The following is a 17,336-nucleotide window of genomic DNA, read 5'->3' on the forward strand; positions in this document are numbered from 1 at the left end:
AGTCCTACCCCTAGGAATGCCTACTTGCTTCTCCACTTGTAACGGAAACCGATCTTACGTCTGCTTCCAAACCCATATTGTGTTGTCCAGAAAAATGACGACAAATGATCTGTGGACTTCTTTGTTGCTGATCGATGAGATGTATTTATTATTTCGATGATACATTCATCTAATCAGAAAGTTATCATGGTATTTTATAAAATAGTCATAATAAAACTTTTTGATTATTTTAAACTATAATTTTTACTCAACTTCTAAAATCATTAAGAATTGTAATTATACTACTCCCAAGGGCGTAGCGGGGGGGGGGGGGCTTGGGGGTCTGGTCTCCCCTGAAATGTGAGTAAATTACCAAAGAAAGGGAAAAAGATGGTCAAATCAATTGCTCCATCACTTTGGTCCCCCCGAACGAAATTTCTAGCTATGCCCCTGGAACCTCCCCTAACGGACACTTTTCTGATCCCAGATCCCATAGAATAGGGCGTTATTATGTTTAAATCCAAGCTTGTGTCAGTAAATATGATAAATTGCCGATTAGTTACTTAATAAACTGAACATAACTATGGTCCACGATGGTGAATTCAAATTGTAATATTGGGTTTTGTTTGTTGATACGTGTGAATAAAGCTAACATTACAAGACTGATAACATTGTTATGAATGGTTCTACCTTCTTCCCTCCCACTTATTTTAATTTAATTTTTATTGCAACATATGTGAACTGCGCATATCATGTACAGGTAAAACTAATTAACTGGTTTAATGAAGAAAAGAAAGGTTATGAATTTTTCGATATTTATCAGACTTTCCAATTTTATTTGAGAATTATGCATAATCACCAATAAAAGTGATAAATAATGTAAAATTTAAACAAACTGTCTTTATCAAGATGATTGGTGATTATGCATAACCACCTTTGTACCACATTCACACACACACATAGTAAAATATACATAGGAACCAATTGCAACCGAAGTCAAACGGCGTATAAATATGAAAGTCAAATAAACGAGGTTCCACTGTACTTCTTCATTAGAGGAAACACCCCATTAGTGGACAAAATTTTTGGTCTCATGGGTGTCCGTTATAGAGAGGTTCTACAGTAAACAGAATTATAATTGTTAGTCATAACGTTATTCTTTTTAAAATAATGTGAGAAAATATTAATGTTGGAAATGTACTTATACAATTATTGTTTATTGAAGTGGAAAAAAACTGTCTTGATTCTTCATTGTTGTCTGCCGATACATGCATGGGAAGAAAATGAGAGCCAGAGTGCATTCGTATTTTGCATATTGGAAAATTAATACTCTTTATGTCTTGGCCGTAATACTCATTCTCATCTTGGCCGCAGTAGGGATCGGACATGCTTTTATCGCCCTCTGCTCGCCAACCATTGTTACTGAGGGATCACTGAAGGATTATCTGTTGCGTCTGTGCACCATTTTGTGTTTTTTTTCGTTCTCATGTGTTTTATTCAGCGTGTTTTTTATTTCTTGAGTCATACTCTATGGTGTTTTCTTTATTTTCCTAGATTATGATTAATTTATTCTTTAGTTTGATTTTGTCACCGGATTTTTAGGACTGCACATAGTTGGATTTGCGTTATAAGTGTTTTTTTATTGCTCTCAACTTTTTAATTTTTGTTGTGTATTTTTGATTGACTAATTTTTTTCTTGCTCTCATTTCATTTTCATTGTACTTCTGCCAGGATTGTGACAGTTGTTTCTTTGTCAATAATAATTTTCTTTGCCCACGTGCTCGTATAGGAGAAAATACCGGTATCTTTGTTTCCCCACCTCTGATATAATTTTGTGGGTTTTTGGGCGTCAGTGTTAGCGAACAGTGTATACCTTTTTCCTGGGTGTTCTCAGTATTTTTTTTTATTCATTTGTTTTAGTCTTAGTGAACAGATATATATATCGTTAGCTAATAATAAAAAGTATAAATTGTACTTTGTATCTTAATATTTTTTAGGGGTGTGCTGGGAGGTTTATGATAGGCCCAGGTCAGGAAATCAGGTTTTTTATTCCCAGATCATGTAGACAGGAAAGCGGGTTGGTTATTATTGTTAATAACAGTATGGACTGTGATTTACCCACCTCTGACTTGGATGGCTTCTCGATTGACACAAAATCACAGGGCAAATTAAAATGTGTGCTAATAAATGCCAGGAGCTTGGGTAATAAGATTTTTTCAGAAACTAATAGCTATGGAGGGCCTGGATCTTATACCCATTACAGAAACTTGGGCAAATGACGGGGATGAATCTTTCTTACAAATCTCAGGATACGATACTTTTTTATGAAATAGATTGGATAGGAAAGGGGGATGGAGTCTTGATATACGTGAAATCATGTTTGAAGGCTAGAGTGTGCAACATGGAGAAAAGTGATATTGAAACTATATGGGTTGAGCTTGAAAACAAAAGGCGTCATAAACTTATTGTAAGGATTCGTTACAATCTGCCGAATAGGATCCAAACTATATCGCCAAACTTCATGATGAAATTTCCTACATGTGCAAGCATAAGAGGATTGTCAAACTAGGTGATTTGAATTATTCGGGTATCAATTGGGAGAACTTTTCAGCTAAGAGATCAATATGAAAGAGACTTTCTTAAGTTGAGGCTCAATAATTTTTTGTACCAGCATGTATCAGAAGCCACGAGGGGTACTGCTATTGTGGATTTGTTTCTCACTATTTCCGAGGATCTTGAACTAATTCAGTGGGGGGGGGGGGGGAGAGAAAGCTTTCTGCCAATGATTTTAATTATTTAGTTTCATTTAGTTTTTCCTGTAACTTTTTTTTGAGTAAGGTTGATAACAAAAGACTACTTTACCGCACACCAACTTCAGTCATATATCGCCATATGGCAATTTCAGACTGTGGAGCTGGATGGGAAATAAAGACTCCATCCATCTGTGGTCTCCCCAGGCTCGGTAAGTAAAGAACTTGTTTTCGACATTCTATGCCTGGATTTGAACCCATGGACCTTGACGGTAATCATCATAGTGGAACACGAGCATCTTACCACTGCATCACTCGGGCGATAACAAAAGACTGGTTCTTTGTTTTTGGAGAACTAACTTTAATGTTTTAAAAGAATGGTTGGAGGTAGTTTTCAAAGACTGGTTGAAATCAGTCTAGGTGATAACTCAGTGGAAAGAATTCAGTACGAAGATGTCCTGTTTTGCATGCTGTCATACCCTTTGTTCAAAAAAAGTGTGTTTGTACATCGCGCCCCCTATGGTTCATGAATAGTGTGTAACATTTATCTTGAAAAGAAAATAGCCTTCAGAGAGTATAAAAGTGGACGAGGTGATCTGTCATTGTTTACTGATAAAAGAAGGGCACTGAAGAAAGTGATAAGGATAGTAAAAAAGAAGTTCAATCTAGGTTGGCAGATAACATTGGGTTCTGACCCAAAAAAAATCATTTTTTATATATGTCAATAATGGATTTAAGGGGGACAGTTGGCCTTTAAGGGGACTCTCAATAGGAGGGTCTGGGGTAGAGATCAATGTAGGCATGTGTAGTGCTTTGAATGACTTTTTCACATCAGTTTTTAATAGAGAAAATGCTATACAATGTATGGGTGTTGTGTGGGGTGATAAAATCCTGAATGATATTCAAGTGGAAGACCTAAATCTTCTAAAAAATGATTGTGCAAACAAAGCACCAGGACCAGATCATATATATCCTAGGATCGTTAGGGAACGTGATAATGAATTGATGGGGCCAGTCGCACAGATTTACAGGAGTAGTGATGCTGAGGGTATCGGCCCAAGGGATTGGAAGCTTGCTAATGTTGTTCCGATATTTAAAAAGAGTAGTAGAGAGGCTGTGTCTAATTATCGTCCAGTGAGTTTGATGAGCTGCCTCTCAAAAATTGTGGAAATTATTATCAACAGCTAATTGGTGAAGTTGATAGATGAGAATAGTGTATTGTCGAATAATCAGCATGGATTCAGGAAAGGGAAGTCATGTGTAACTAATCTCCTTTGCTTCTATGATCACATGACTAAGGTTTTGGGTAACAGAAAAAATCTAGATGTTGTGTACCTTGATTTCCAGAAGGCATTCGACCGGGTCCAACATGGTAAAATCTTGAAGCGTTTACACAAGATTGGGATTGGAGGCAACTTCCTGAATTGGATAGAATCTTGGTTGAGAGACATATGAGAGAGTTTATATGCCTAATGGCACTGCCGTCTAGTGCTTCTGTAACCATGTATTAAATCGGAGTTTCTCAAACTGTGCTCTGCATAGTGGCAACCCAAGAAAGATTCCAAGAGTTTCTCTGTTAAACTGCTCTGAGGAGCAGCGGGTAAGCATTGATTAGGGTAAGGAGCGTAACGGGTGGAAAAAGTTGCAAACCCCCTGCATTAAATGCCAAAAATTACTTGTTTAGATTTGTTCTATCATTCCTTGAAGTTATTCCCAAAAGTTCTGAATCACCTAATATAAACAAAACACAACTACTTTAATTATAATAAACAAAACTTTGTTTTATTAAAATAGGATCTTACTGAAAATAGTACTAACCTACAATGAACTAGAAGAGGTCCTCTATCAGAACAATAATGCTCATTAACCCGCTTTATGAATCTCAGCAACCAAGACGGCTGTTCAGGTGCCAAAAAATCTTTCCATAGAGTGAAATGAAAATGAAGAATCTCTCTCTCTTCTGTCAAATTGTCCTTTTTCGAATTGAAAGAAGAAAAAAAAAACTATTCTAAAAGATTCAATATACAACTGGGAAAAATTATTCTTTTGAAACTTTTATACTTTAACTCGAATGTAAATTCGGTTAAAATAACTTAATTTTATAAAAAATTGAATTCAATTCATTTTTGGACATGTTTAATATGATATAAAGTTTTTCACATATATAACAATAAGATAAACAAAATAAAGTATTTCTAATGTATGAATTCATGATTACAAATCTTGCGTTCACTACTCAACAATAAAATTGAACATTAACAATAAAAAGTAAAATAAGAAATAAAAAAACAATATAAAATATCACTTAAAAATCAATTACACATAATTAAACCATTTTAATCTGCAAACAAAATAATTTACAAATTTTTATTGTTATTTATAACAACATGGAATAATTCTCTAAATATTGATTGCATCTGATAACCAAAAGTAGAATGATCCACTAGCAAAAATTGTTCCTTTGCATCAAAAGTTAATATGTGAATGTTTCTGGAGATAAAGAAAAATAGATGTTATTTGAATGGGTTCAAAATAAGTCAAACATGGTGGAAAACATCTGTTTCAAATAAGATATATACAAATTTTTTGCCCTTTTCTTCGCCAAATGCCACTAATGATGATATAGTACAGTGTAACCCTTATCCAAAGATGATCTCACTCTCTGCTATTATTACAAAGGTATCGACAACTGCCTGAAGTGAAGATAAATACAGGAAAGAAAATTTGTGGCCAATCAGCTGTCAAAACCATCAAAGTAATAGTGGAGAATGACATAATCTTCGGATAAGTCACAATGGTAGTGTCAGCACTGTGAGCTTTGGCCTGAGTTAGGTCTGGCTGTCCATGTATGGCCCCGTTCAGCACACACGAGCTCTAAGGAAAGAGGATTTGTTGCCTTGGTAGTTTAGTGGTCTCTCTAGGGCACTCATCCGGCAAGTGAGAGGACATGGGTTTGATTCCCCTAAGGGCAGTTGAATTTTATTTCTTGGATTTATCTTTGAATCAGCCAGATGTGGAAACCTTCGCAGTGCAACCCTGTTTATACAACATTCACAAGGCCAGGTCAAAAAAATGTATGCATGAAAAAGTTGTAGGACAAACTTTATTTTAAAAAAATAAACACACCTTTCCTGTTTAAAAGTTCACCACATCCACTTCATTTTTGGATTCCCTTTAATCCATTAATGTACCTATAAATAGGATAGCTAGAATAGCTCTTAATCCATAAATAGGATAGAATTTTTATCCCCTCATTTATCCAGCACGTGCACACAAATGGTTTTTCTCTATTCACTCATATTTTAACATTCCTTGCACTGTTCACTAGTTTAAACCAGTTTGTATTAATTTTTATAATCCAGAGTTTGACCGAGAATTTTGTCATTTTGCATTCCTTGGGATAAATATTTTGACTCTAGAGAGCTCTAACTGACACATATTGATGGCTTAGAATGAAAACCTTCAATATCAAAAATTTCCAATTTCAAAGGAAGAAAAAAAAGCTTGTTATAGCCTTCAAAGAACACACTCACTTGGTTCTTTTTTCCATCTATAGAGCAGATCAGTGCGGTAATTTTTTTAACAGCTGTGATAAGTGAGATACAAACAAGGTTCACAAACTAAAACTGTCAAGAAGTCATTTTCAAAAAAAATTATGTATGAGGTTTTCATTCTAAGCCATTGTTTTAAATTATATGTTACATGTAAATAATTTTTATTTATCAAACAGTATTGGGTGCGGCAGCACAGGTAGATCGCCAAGATACTCGCCTACAGTACCGAAAGATGCTAAGATGTAATGGAAATTCCACACCAGATTTGTCCTTGTCAGAATCATTCTTGACTTGTAGGTAAAATAGAAACAGTGATCATATGACTGCAGGAAGTCTCCCAGTGTGGGGTCAGCATACCAACCCCTCTGTGAAATACATGGAGAAAATATAATGTCCAATGCTTACGTTCAGATTCGGTAATAAATTTCAGGTCCCAGTCTTATTAGCCCTCATGTGAAAAAAATGATAGTGGAGTAAAAAAAAATCAAACTAAGAGTACTACTGAATAAAATTTCACTATAAAAACGAATGATTTCATGGTGCAAAACAGTTGATTTGCTGGCCTACAAATAGGAAACTGGACGATCTTTTTTTTTTGTTTCATAGATTTTTTTGCAATGCCTGATCTTTTGCACTGTTCCCTCTGAGGTGGCCGCGTGCAGGAACATATGTTTTAGTGCACGCAAAATCATGAAATACACCATAGGTAAATATAGTATATTACCATTCTGCACACAGAAGAAACAGTTCTGAGCACTTGAAACTAAAATTAGAAGGAACTTTGCCCAGCAGACATGTTTCCCAATGGTAGAATTGTTGGAATATAGCTTTTAGATTGTATATATTTGATATACAGTTGAACCCTGCTGTTACCCCACCATCCGTCCTAAAGAATTTTGGCGCTATAACGCATTTGGCATTATATCGGATCATGGTCAGAATACTGTTTCAGAGAAGCTCCATTACATAAATTATGAGCTACTGTATCTCAGTATCATACTAGTGTTACTCCATAAATAAAATAACCCTATTTTATACGCATTCAATTTTAAGATGAGTAAAGTCTTAAAATTGTAAACATGATCAAATACAGGATGGGCAAAAAGTCTGTAGAAATTTTAAAAACCGAAAAAATAACCGAAATAAAAAACAGTTTGCAGGGTTAACAACGCTGGGGCACTGGAATTTTTTAAGACAGGAAAAAAAAAACAGCCAATAGGTGGCATTGACATACACAAGTCAAAGAAAAGATATGCAAATAATAAACAGAATGCCTCCAAATCGCTTATTAAAGCAGTATGTATTCTATATGACCACCACCATAGGGGATAACACATTGCAGGTGAGTCACAAATTCAGCAATGGCAGAGTGCAGCAGGTCCACATACACAGGTTACAATGGTGAACTGATTGTGGATTAGGAGCGCAAGTTCTTATAGCTGTCTCATTTGCATATTTTCACTGAAGTCGCTCGTACCAGCGCCACCTATGGACTGTTTTTAAAGTTATTTTTTTCCTGTCGTAAAAAAAAATTCCTGTGATTGGGGTTGCTAACCCTGCAAACCGTTTTTTATTTCAGTTATTTTTCCAGTTTTTAAAGTTTATACAGACTTTTTGCCCACGCTATACTTAAATAATTCTTGATAGACTCAACAGAAAAACATATACACATAGCTTTTTAAATTATTTCAATTCTGAATAAATTTAGGATCACATTTTATAGTTACAAAAACAAAATAAACAAAGAGAAATAATAGTGGCATTGCTTTTAGTCAGCTTGTTTTTTTTTTCAGATATTGAAAGAATAACTCCTTTCAACATGATTTGAATTGAGCAAATAGAGAGAGATGCACTCAAAATGTAACCAGCAAATAAAAACTATTCTTGGGAACCTTGAACAAACTGGTGCAGTACACTTATTGTACACTTTCCCTTATCAATAAATCTGTTTCTTTCAATATGTTGGTTGTTTTGGTCCTTACACATGTTCAGGTATTGAATGTACTTTCTAAGACCCTCTGACCACCCTATTCGTTATTCTTCAAGTCATTTGCTCTAAACTATTGTTATGCCAACTGATAATAACAGTGGAATGAAAAGGATAAATTCTCAAATCTTTTTGAAAAAAAAAGCAATGGGACAAGAAATGTTGTGTAAATTCTTGGGAAATGGCACACTGATTTTGTATACATCCAAACAATAGTTGGCGTTATAATAAGTTGACATTAAAATTGTTTTTTTGATAGGGAGTATACATAGTGCTTATAAGAAAATCTCCCTGTCGTAAATTACCAGTGAATTGATCCTAGAGGCTTTCCTCCAATTAAAAAAGTATCCAAATAACATATAGCCCTGAGATACGTCATTCATATTGTAAGGGGTTGTCTATTTATTAAAAAATAAAAATAATTAACTTTTTATACGGACCCTGAAAGACCAAATTAGAAAATTGTTGCCACGTCTCTCCTGAGGCCAAAAAAAATCCATGTTTCTAAGTGCAATAATCACTGAGATATTTAAACCCAAAAATTACAGAAAATTTTGGAAAGAGCATAATGAGCTTGTCTGTTAGTCATACAAGATCACATCTTTGGATTGAGACAAGCAAGATGGACATATCGGCATATTGCCCACAAACTGGACCATTCTGACCAAGCTGTTAGGAGCAGTGAATATGTGAAGGCAAGCACACACATTAAACAAGCTCTGGGCACCCTAGGTTACCCAACAGTAGAGAGAATTGTTCCATTTGTAGGCAAAAGACTGTTCAGCACCAATAGTGACTGCACTGACCTTCCAATCACAGATGCAATATTTGTCAAGAAAGCTCGTCTCACAGCAGACTATTTCCAGACAGTTAGGAGAGTTTGTTCTCCTGATGTCCATTTAATTTATGCCATTGACAGATCGACACCATAGACTTCGTTTGCAGTGGTGTCATTTCATAGTAGATATATAGGTGAATAGAGTTCATTGTGTAATGGAGAGGTATGATGTGCAGTAGATTGTCATCATTTTATCCAAGAATAAACATCATGTTATCCACAGATGCTACTCTGAAATGAATTGTGGTGGAAATGAACTCAGGAGATACACAATGTGATGCTGCTTGTATCCAAATCAACTAATTTTATCCTGCCTTGCCAACAGGTTTATAGAACTATATCTCATTATCACTGATGTACAACCATGTGATAAAATGAACCTTGTGGCAGTCCTCACACAGTTTTGAGAGAACATCAAGTCCCAGCTAACAAGGGTCCCAAAGTGATATCTTCAAAAAAATTTTGTGGATCTCGCTAAAAAGCATGAGAGGCTATGAATAGCCCCCCCCCCCAACTGTTGTCACTTTTAATAAATTTTTTTTACTTTAATATATAATTACATTCCACTGCAAATTTTTCTGTTTATATGTGTTTCTGGGTGAGATGAATGTACTTAAATTTTCTCACAATTATTTGAGGATGACACTGTGGGACACTTTCCTTATAAGAACACTTATAAAGCATTTGTAAAAAATTACAAAATGAAAACAAAACTGTTATTTATACATAACTAAACATATGGAGCCATGAGCTTGAGATGTCAAGAAAGAAGAGGCTCTTCTGCATTGCCATGAAGAGGCTCAAAATAATTTTTTATGGATTGAACACACATTGAGTTTTTGTACTTTTGCCAATCAATTTTCATGCAATTCGCAAAGACTTGCTGCTAAATCAGTATCAAACTGTAGGAATAGACAGTGCATCACGGTTGACAAAACATTCATAAATTTTTTAGTGAGCAACCAAACAAAAAGGATCAGGTGTTCTACAGAAGGAAGGTGAACTCTCTTGATATGAAAAATCAATTCAAGGAAACCGGATGCACATTGTTCGTCATAAACAGCTGATGCTACTCTCTTCCCCCAATACATGAAATTCCCTGTTCATCATTGGTTTCCAAAAATTCTGCTGAAAAGAAAGAGTGGTCTTTTCTGACTGAAGAAAAAAAAAATCTTCCTTCTCTGAAAAAAATTAAAAATTCATGCTCTCTTTAAAAGGAACCTATATTGTACAATTTCCAATTTCCAGTACTTGTTCTGGCTCTTGCCTCTCCAAGAAGTAGTATTGCTTGCTTTTCTCAGTGTTTATTGCTAGTCATTCATCCGTCAGCAAGAAAGTTCAGAAAAAGCAACCAGGAGAGAACTATTGTATGATCCACAGCTGAAGGTAACAAGATGGAGGGATATGATTGAGGAATAAACTTGGAAAATTTGGCAGGAAAGCTGAAAGTCTTAAGTCACAAAAAGAAATCTAAACACCTCTCTTATTTCATGACTTTTTCTGGCCTTCTGAGACTTTTTCTCATTTCCTAACTTTTCTCCGACATTGTGACTTTTCCATGATGCTAGATCGATGCTGGCTAGATTGATGCTGACTATATTTCTTGTTCGCCATCAATCTCTTACTCAATATATATATGTTTCAAAGAAAAACCCTTTTTGCTCCGATACATGTAACCGCCATTCAAATTTGTTTCATTCAGCACCTCTTCCTTTTCACCCTCCTGACCTTTCTACCCACTTGGCTCGTTTGCTATTACTAGCGGGAGATATCGAATCCAACCCTGGTCAAAGAGTCAACCACTCCCCAACACGCTCTCAAAATAGATAAAATCTTTCGTCTGAAACTCCCACTCCTTCAGATAATTCATTCATTCTCCATAATATTCAAGACACCCCTTGACAAATTTACCCTCCTCACCTAAAAACAAGACTCATTCAGTTATCAGCTAAGTGGTCTATCCCAGCGTCTCAGTGCAGTTGAGGAGCAACTTTCTCCCATAGAGGAACTTCAAAACCAAGGCTATGACCTCTCCTCAAATCTCTCTGAACTCCAATCTCCCCTTTCCAATGAAGTTATTGATTTAGAGGACCATTCCAGCTGGGACAACTTGATTTTTCGAAACATCCCTGAAGAATCTGACTTTGAGTCTCCCTCCAGCCTCGAATACAAAATCATTCAATGCTGTTCCGATCACCTAGACATAAATATTTTCCTAGCGAAATTGATCGATGTCACAGAATAGGTCCCAAAAGAACCCACGGATGCAGACTTTGCATAATAAAATTCAATAAATTTAAACTCAAAAGCGAAATTCTAAAAAAATGCTTCCAAACTCAAAAACAGCAACATAAGATTTCTCCTTTGATACACGCAAACTTCGTGGTCAAATCTGGAGGGCCAGTCAAAAATTCCGAGACGAAGGCATTAAAGTAAAACTTATTCACACAATTCTGCATTCATCAATAACACTAAATATGTCTGGGATCCCAATATCAATGACATTCTCTCCATCTTCCCTCTCTCGCTTCTTCGAACCCCTCCTTGCCCTCACTCTCCTCCCATATCCCTTCTGTGCCCCCTTTAGGCTACTCCCCCATCCACACAACCTCTAAATTAAAATATAATATCTTTCAATTGGGAACTATTAACACTCGCAGCCTAAAAAATAAAACAGATTTTCTTGAATCATTCCTACTCATCCATAATCCCCATTTTCTAGGAGTTACAGAATCATGGCTAAATAATACAATCTTTAATTCTGAAATTTTACTACCTGAATACAATGCTTTTCGAAAAGACAAACTCTTGGGGGAACAGAGCGGAGTCTTACTTATTTTCAAAAATTCTATACCCTTAACTGAAATTCTATTAGATTCCGACCTTGAAATTGTAGGAGCCGAATGGCTTAAACCCAACTGTTCCCCACTTTCCATCTTTTCTGTCTATTTTCCTCCCTCTCCAGACTTCCACCTTTTTGAACAACTGGAAATTATTCTTGAAAAGTTTTCCAATACACATTCTATTATCATCTCCAGAGACCGGAATCTTCCTGGTATTGACCGGAAAAATATGGAATCCCTGTCCGGCAATCACAGAATTAATAACAAAGGTTTAGATATTTTTCTTAAATTTAACTTGGTCCAATCCCTCTTAGAACTCATAAGAACCACCTTTTACTCCAGCTCTACTTTAGACCTTATCGGTACCTCCAGTCAAATTTCAATCCTTTCTACTTCAATCTTTGAGGGTTGCTCTGACCATAAAATCCCAGTCATTAACTTTTCCCTCCTCCATTCTATTCCATCCTACAAACTCGCCTCTAAACGTAATTTCCACAAGGCAAAAATTATCCACTTATGCAAAATATTCTTCGTTCTCACTTCAATGATTTCCTATCCATATCCTCTTCTAACAATATCCACACCCTTTGGACCTCTTTTAAATGTATTATAGACAAATGCCTAGCTACAGTTCCAATTAAAGAAGTTTCCTCTAAGCATTTTCTTCATCCGTGAATCACCAGAAAAATTATTCACCGAAAGAGGAAAATTGGTTGTATCGCTTTCAAATATAAAACCAACAAATCCAATTCACTCAAATCCGTAATTTCAGCATTCACCTGAGACCTCAGAAACCTTATTTCTGCCCAATAGACCAAATACCACTCTCATTCTCTACCCCATTTCTTAAAAACTAATCCAACAAAATTCTAGAGTTTACCTTAGACCTAAATCTGTTGGTCCCACTTCCCTCAGAAGTTCCAATAAACATACATTTTCTCCTTCAGAGATGACTGCCGAATAAAATTTAGCGTTCTGCTCGGTCTTCTGAATAGACCCCTTCCCTCCCCAATACTCTTTTTTGATTCTATCCACAACTCTCCCCCAATATCTTTCTATCTTTCTCCAAACAGGATATCCTAAAATTATTGAAAAAACTGAAACCATGAGCAGAGATATGGGGGGGGGGAAGACGTGGGGGCATTGCCCCCCCTAACGTCAAAGGTGGAGTCGACTGATCTAATGTGTATATGAATTGACATCATCATCATCATCATTGTGCCCCCCAGAGATAATGACCGTGTCCCTAGACTTCCAAGTCTATCTCTACTTATGACTGAAACCCTATTCTGTTGGCGCAGATGAAATCCCAAATTCCATTCTTAAATTCTGTGCTGATGAAGTCTCCGACTATCTTTTAATCCTGTTCAATGTTTCACTAAATACTGTTATCCTCCCGAACGACTGGAAAATCAATAAAATTATTCCTATCCACAAATCGGGTCAACTTTCCAATCCCCTTAACTTTAGGCCAATAGCAATCACCTCCTCCTACTGTAAAACCTTCAAACATATTGTTGCAAAAGAAATCTGTATCCCCTTGAACTTTTCCCCCAACCACCACCCACAGACACACACACACAACATGGCGTTAGACAATCTCTCTCTACTACCTCTCAATTGGCCCTCTTCATCCACGACCTCTTGGGAGCCATTGATAAAACCTACAAACTGATATCATTCTTTCTAGATTTCTCTAAACTCTTTGATAAAGTTCCCCCATGATAAACTTCTCCTTAAACTCCTATGCCTTGGCCTCAACATACAACTACTTAATTGGGTGGAGGCTTTCCGAAAACATCGTAAACAAACAGTTTGTCCATTTTAATGATCATAACTCCTCATCTGCCCATATAAAGTCTGGGACCCCTCAAGGATTGGTCCTCTTCACGTTACTTTTCTTAATTTAAATTAATGGCCTTCCAGAATCCCTCAACTGCACCACCAGATTATTTACTGATGATTGTGTAATTTACCATATCAGTCACCATGAATATGACCAAGAACTTCTCCAATGTAACCTGGCTTCCACTACAGACTTGTGTTCTTTATGGCAAATGCCAATCAATATCTCAAAAACGGTTCACATGAAAGTTACCCGTAAATTACTTCCTCTTGAATACTCATACTCCATCAATAATTTAATGTTATCCCAAGTTTCTCAAATCCAATACCTCTGTGTCATAATCTCAGCCGACCTACGGGAACAAACATGCCGACTACGTTTACCAGAAGTGTCTTAACAAACTTTTCTTCCTCCACCACAACCCTAAACACTCCACTCGGGATATCAGACTACTGTTACCAAACTTATATCTCTCTCGTTTTTTCCTACACCGCTGAAATCTGAAACCACTACACCTCCAGCAATATAGGCAAACTCAAATCAATCCGAAATAAATCCACCCGATTTGCTCACGACTACTGGTCATCTTTCATCTTTCGTTTCAGTGTCAAAACTTAAAAACGAAATTCATCTCCTCCCACTCTCTACTCTTCGTCTTATCTCTCGATTAACACTGCTATATAAAATCTAATGCCTCCTTCCATGGTCAATTAAACATAGATACTTCTGGTATCTTAGCCAAACCATCCTACATCTCTAGAAGACTCGACCATTCCCTTAAAATAAAACCTATTTTTGCTTCCACTTTGACTGTTTTAAATATAGCTTCTTTCCTCATACCATTGGTGAATGGAACAAACTTCCAAGCTCTATTGTCGAATCCCCCACTATCACTAGCCTTTTGTCCACTATCAAACAATATCTTTGTAATTTTCAATCGCATCCTCTTGCCAACAATATTGTATAAATAAAATAAATACCCTGGATACAGACAACTATGCATTAAGTACATCAGATCTTTTAAATGAGAAGCATAGAACGGTGATGTAAATAGGTTAATATACACAGACATGCCAACATTTGCTTGAAGTATCTCAGCAGTCATGAATGTTGAACTTCACCATGGAGTGGGCATCCAGAGCCTTCAAACAACATCATCATAGCCCAGCCCAATAAAAAAAAAAAAAAAAGTACTAAAAAATTTACTTTTTTTTAGTAATCTTAAATTAAAAGTGGAATATGCAGAACTTTGTAAGACGGTAAGAAAGCAGATTACAGAAGATGTCAGGAAGTTTAATTGCGATATTGTAAAGAAAGCACTGGAAGATAATAGGAGCTTAAAATGAGCAAAACAAAAACTGTGTTGGAGGAAAGATTTTTTCACCAAAAAAAGAAAAGAGGGAACCATTACAGAAGACGGAAATGAAATTATTAGTATTGTTGACGAATTTTATAATACTCTGTACAAACATGAAGAAAGGGATTGGAAAAGAGGAAAGGGAGCAAGAAGAAAAGAGAACGGAGCAGAATTTTTACGAGTAGCACCTGTGCTGAAAGAAAAAGTCTACAAGGCTATAAGATGTATGAAAAAAAAGGAAATTCACGGGTGTAGGTGGGATTTCAATAGACATTGTTAAAGAAGCAGGAGAAGAATTTGCCAGTATGCTAGCTGGTGCCCGAGTGGCATGGTGGTAAGATGCTCGTCTACCATCGTGAAGGTTGTCGTAAGGCTCCCGGGTTCGAACCCAAGGGAAGATATCGATAAGATATTTTCCCTAACGAACTTGAGGCGACCACCGATAGACAGCGCCTTCACTTCCAAACCCATCTCACTAATGGCAGTAAATTGCAATATAGCGATATGGCCAGAGTTGGTGTTTGGTGAAGTACTAGTATGCTAGCTGCTATTTTGGTAAATTGTCTCACAAAATCGGATGTGCTAGAAGATTGGAATAATGCAATGATCGTTCTTTACAAAAAGGGCGAAAAAGAGATAATTAAAAATTATCGACCAATCAGTTTATCAGTAATTTACTAAATCTTCAGCAAAGTACTCACATATAAGTTTGGATCCGCATTTAACAAAGCCCAACAAAAAGAACAATCAGGTTTTCGATGTGGAATTGGTACAATCGATCACATCCAAACAATCAGGGAACTCATAGCGAGACACAAGGAATATGAGTTACACATTGTGTATGGCCTTCATTGAATTTGAGAAAGGGTTTGACTCAGTCTTCACATCTGCTGCTCTGAAAGCTCTAGATGTAATTGGGGTAGAGAAGACATACATCAATATCAGAAAGAAAATATATGACAAAGCAACTGCTACTATTAATTTAGATAAAGGAAAAGCAAAGATTAAACTTGGAAAAGGAGTCAGACAGGGTGATACTATCTCACCAAAACTCTTTACCGCTGTTTTAGAAGTATTCAGAAAACTGGATTGGGATGTAAAAGGAATTAAAATAAATGGAGAATTTCTCAACCATTTGTGTTTTGCAGACGACATTGTTATTATCAGCAGTAATCCAGACAAACTAGAAGAAATGATACAAGATCTGAAGAAGGGAAGTATTCAGGTGGGTTTGAAAATAAATCTGCAAAATACTAAAGTTATGTTCAACTCCTTTGTTTTGAAGATGATGACCTTGCTCAACAACACAGAGGTAGAAAAAGTAGAAAGCTATGTATACCTGGGACAAGAAATTACCATGGACAACAGAAGCATCAATGAAATAAACAGAAGAATCAGGATCACATGGAGCACTTTTGGCAAAAACTATAATTCTGAAGAGCCACATGCCATTATGCCTGAAAAGAAAATTGTTTAACTAGCAAGTAAGCAAGACAACGGCTACAGAAAACCCAAAGGAGCATGTAAAGATGTATGTTAGGCATCACAAGGAGAAACAGAAAACAAATCACTTGAATGAGAAGCCACACAAAGGTACATGATATAGTCAAATCGTATATCAATCGTAATTTTCGTCATAGATAACTTCCGCATCCTCTTGTATAGGCCTCGGCGAAACAATATTGAATAAATAAATGAAATATCATGGAAAGAATTAAACACTTAAAATATGGAATTGGGCTGGACATATTGCAAGAAGACAGGACAAACAGATGGACCACGAGTATTCTGCATTAATACCCCCTTGTGTTAGGGGACCATTCACTAAGAATTAGGTATTACATCAGCACTAGGTATTACATCAGCATCGATGGGGGTTTCCAATTTCCTGACTTTTGATGACGGTGGGGAGGGTTTGGATAATGTTTACGTCATCAACCACCCTTCATGAAAATATGAAATATTTCTAATGGTATCTTACTCGGTGCGTCAAAAATGGGAAAAACCTTTCGATAGTTTTTGGGCACTTGAAGTAACATTCCCCCCCCCCCCATTGATAAGTTACAGAGCCACTTTAGTGATCTCTAAATGTTTCGTGGATCTAAGTGATCTGGAAATGTGTCTTGGCCGCTTAAATGCTCTGTAACTGTGCCACGCACCATTCAAGTGATCTGTAATTGTG

General features: G+C 36.4%; 1 protein-coding gene across 2 annotated transcripts in view; it reads right to left on the minus strand.

Annotated features, from left to right (window-relative positions):
• Window positions 1–17,336, minus strand: part of LOC149085435 (tyrosine-protein phosphatase 69D-like) — a 227,832-nt gene that overhangs the window by 52,584 nt on the left and 157,912 nt on the right. For both annotated transcript variants that reach the window (XM_089233438.1, XM_089233437.1), the window contains exon 20: window positions 4,548–4,702. In XM_089233438.1, the coding sequence (XP_089089564.1) occupies window positions 4,548–4,702 (155 nt within the window). The remainder of the gene's footprint in view (window positions 1–4,547; window positions 4,703–17,336) is intronic.

This window comes from Pholcus phalangioides, unplaced genomic scaffold (genome assembly GCF_987345545.1).
Source record: "Pholcus phalangioides strain wild (caught in Gottingen) unplaced genomic scaffold, Ppha-v1.0 ptg000007l_1, whole genome shotgun sequence".
In the NCBI taxonomy this organism is placed as follows: domain Eukaryota; kingdom Metazoa; phylum Arthropoda; class Arachnida; order Araneae; family Pholcidae; genus Pholcus; species Pholcus phalangioides.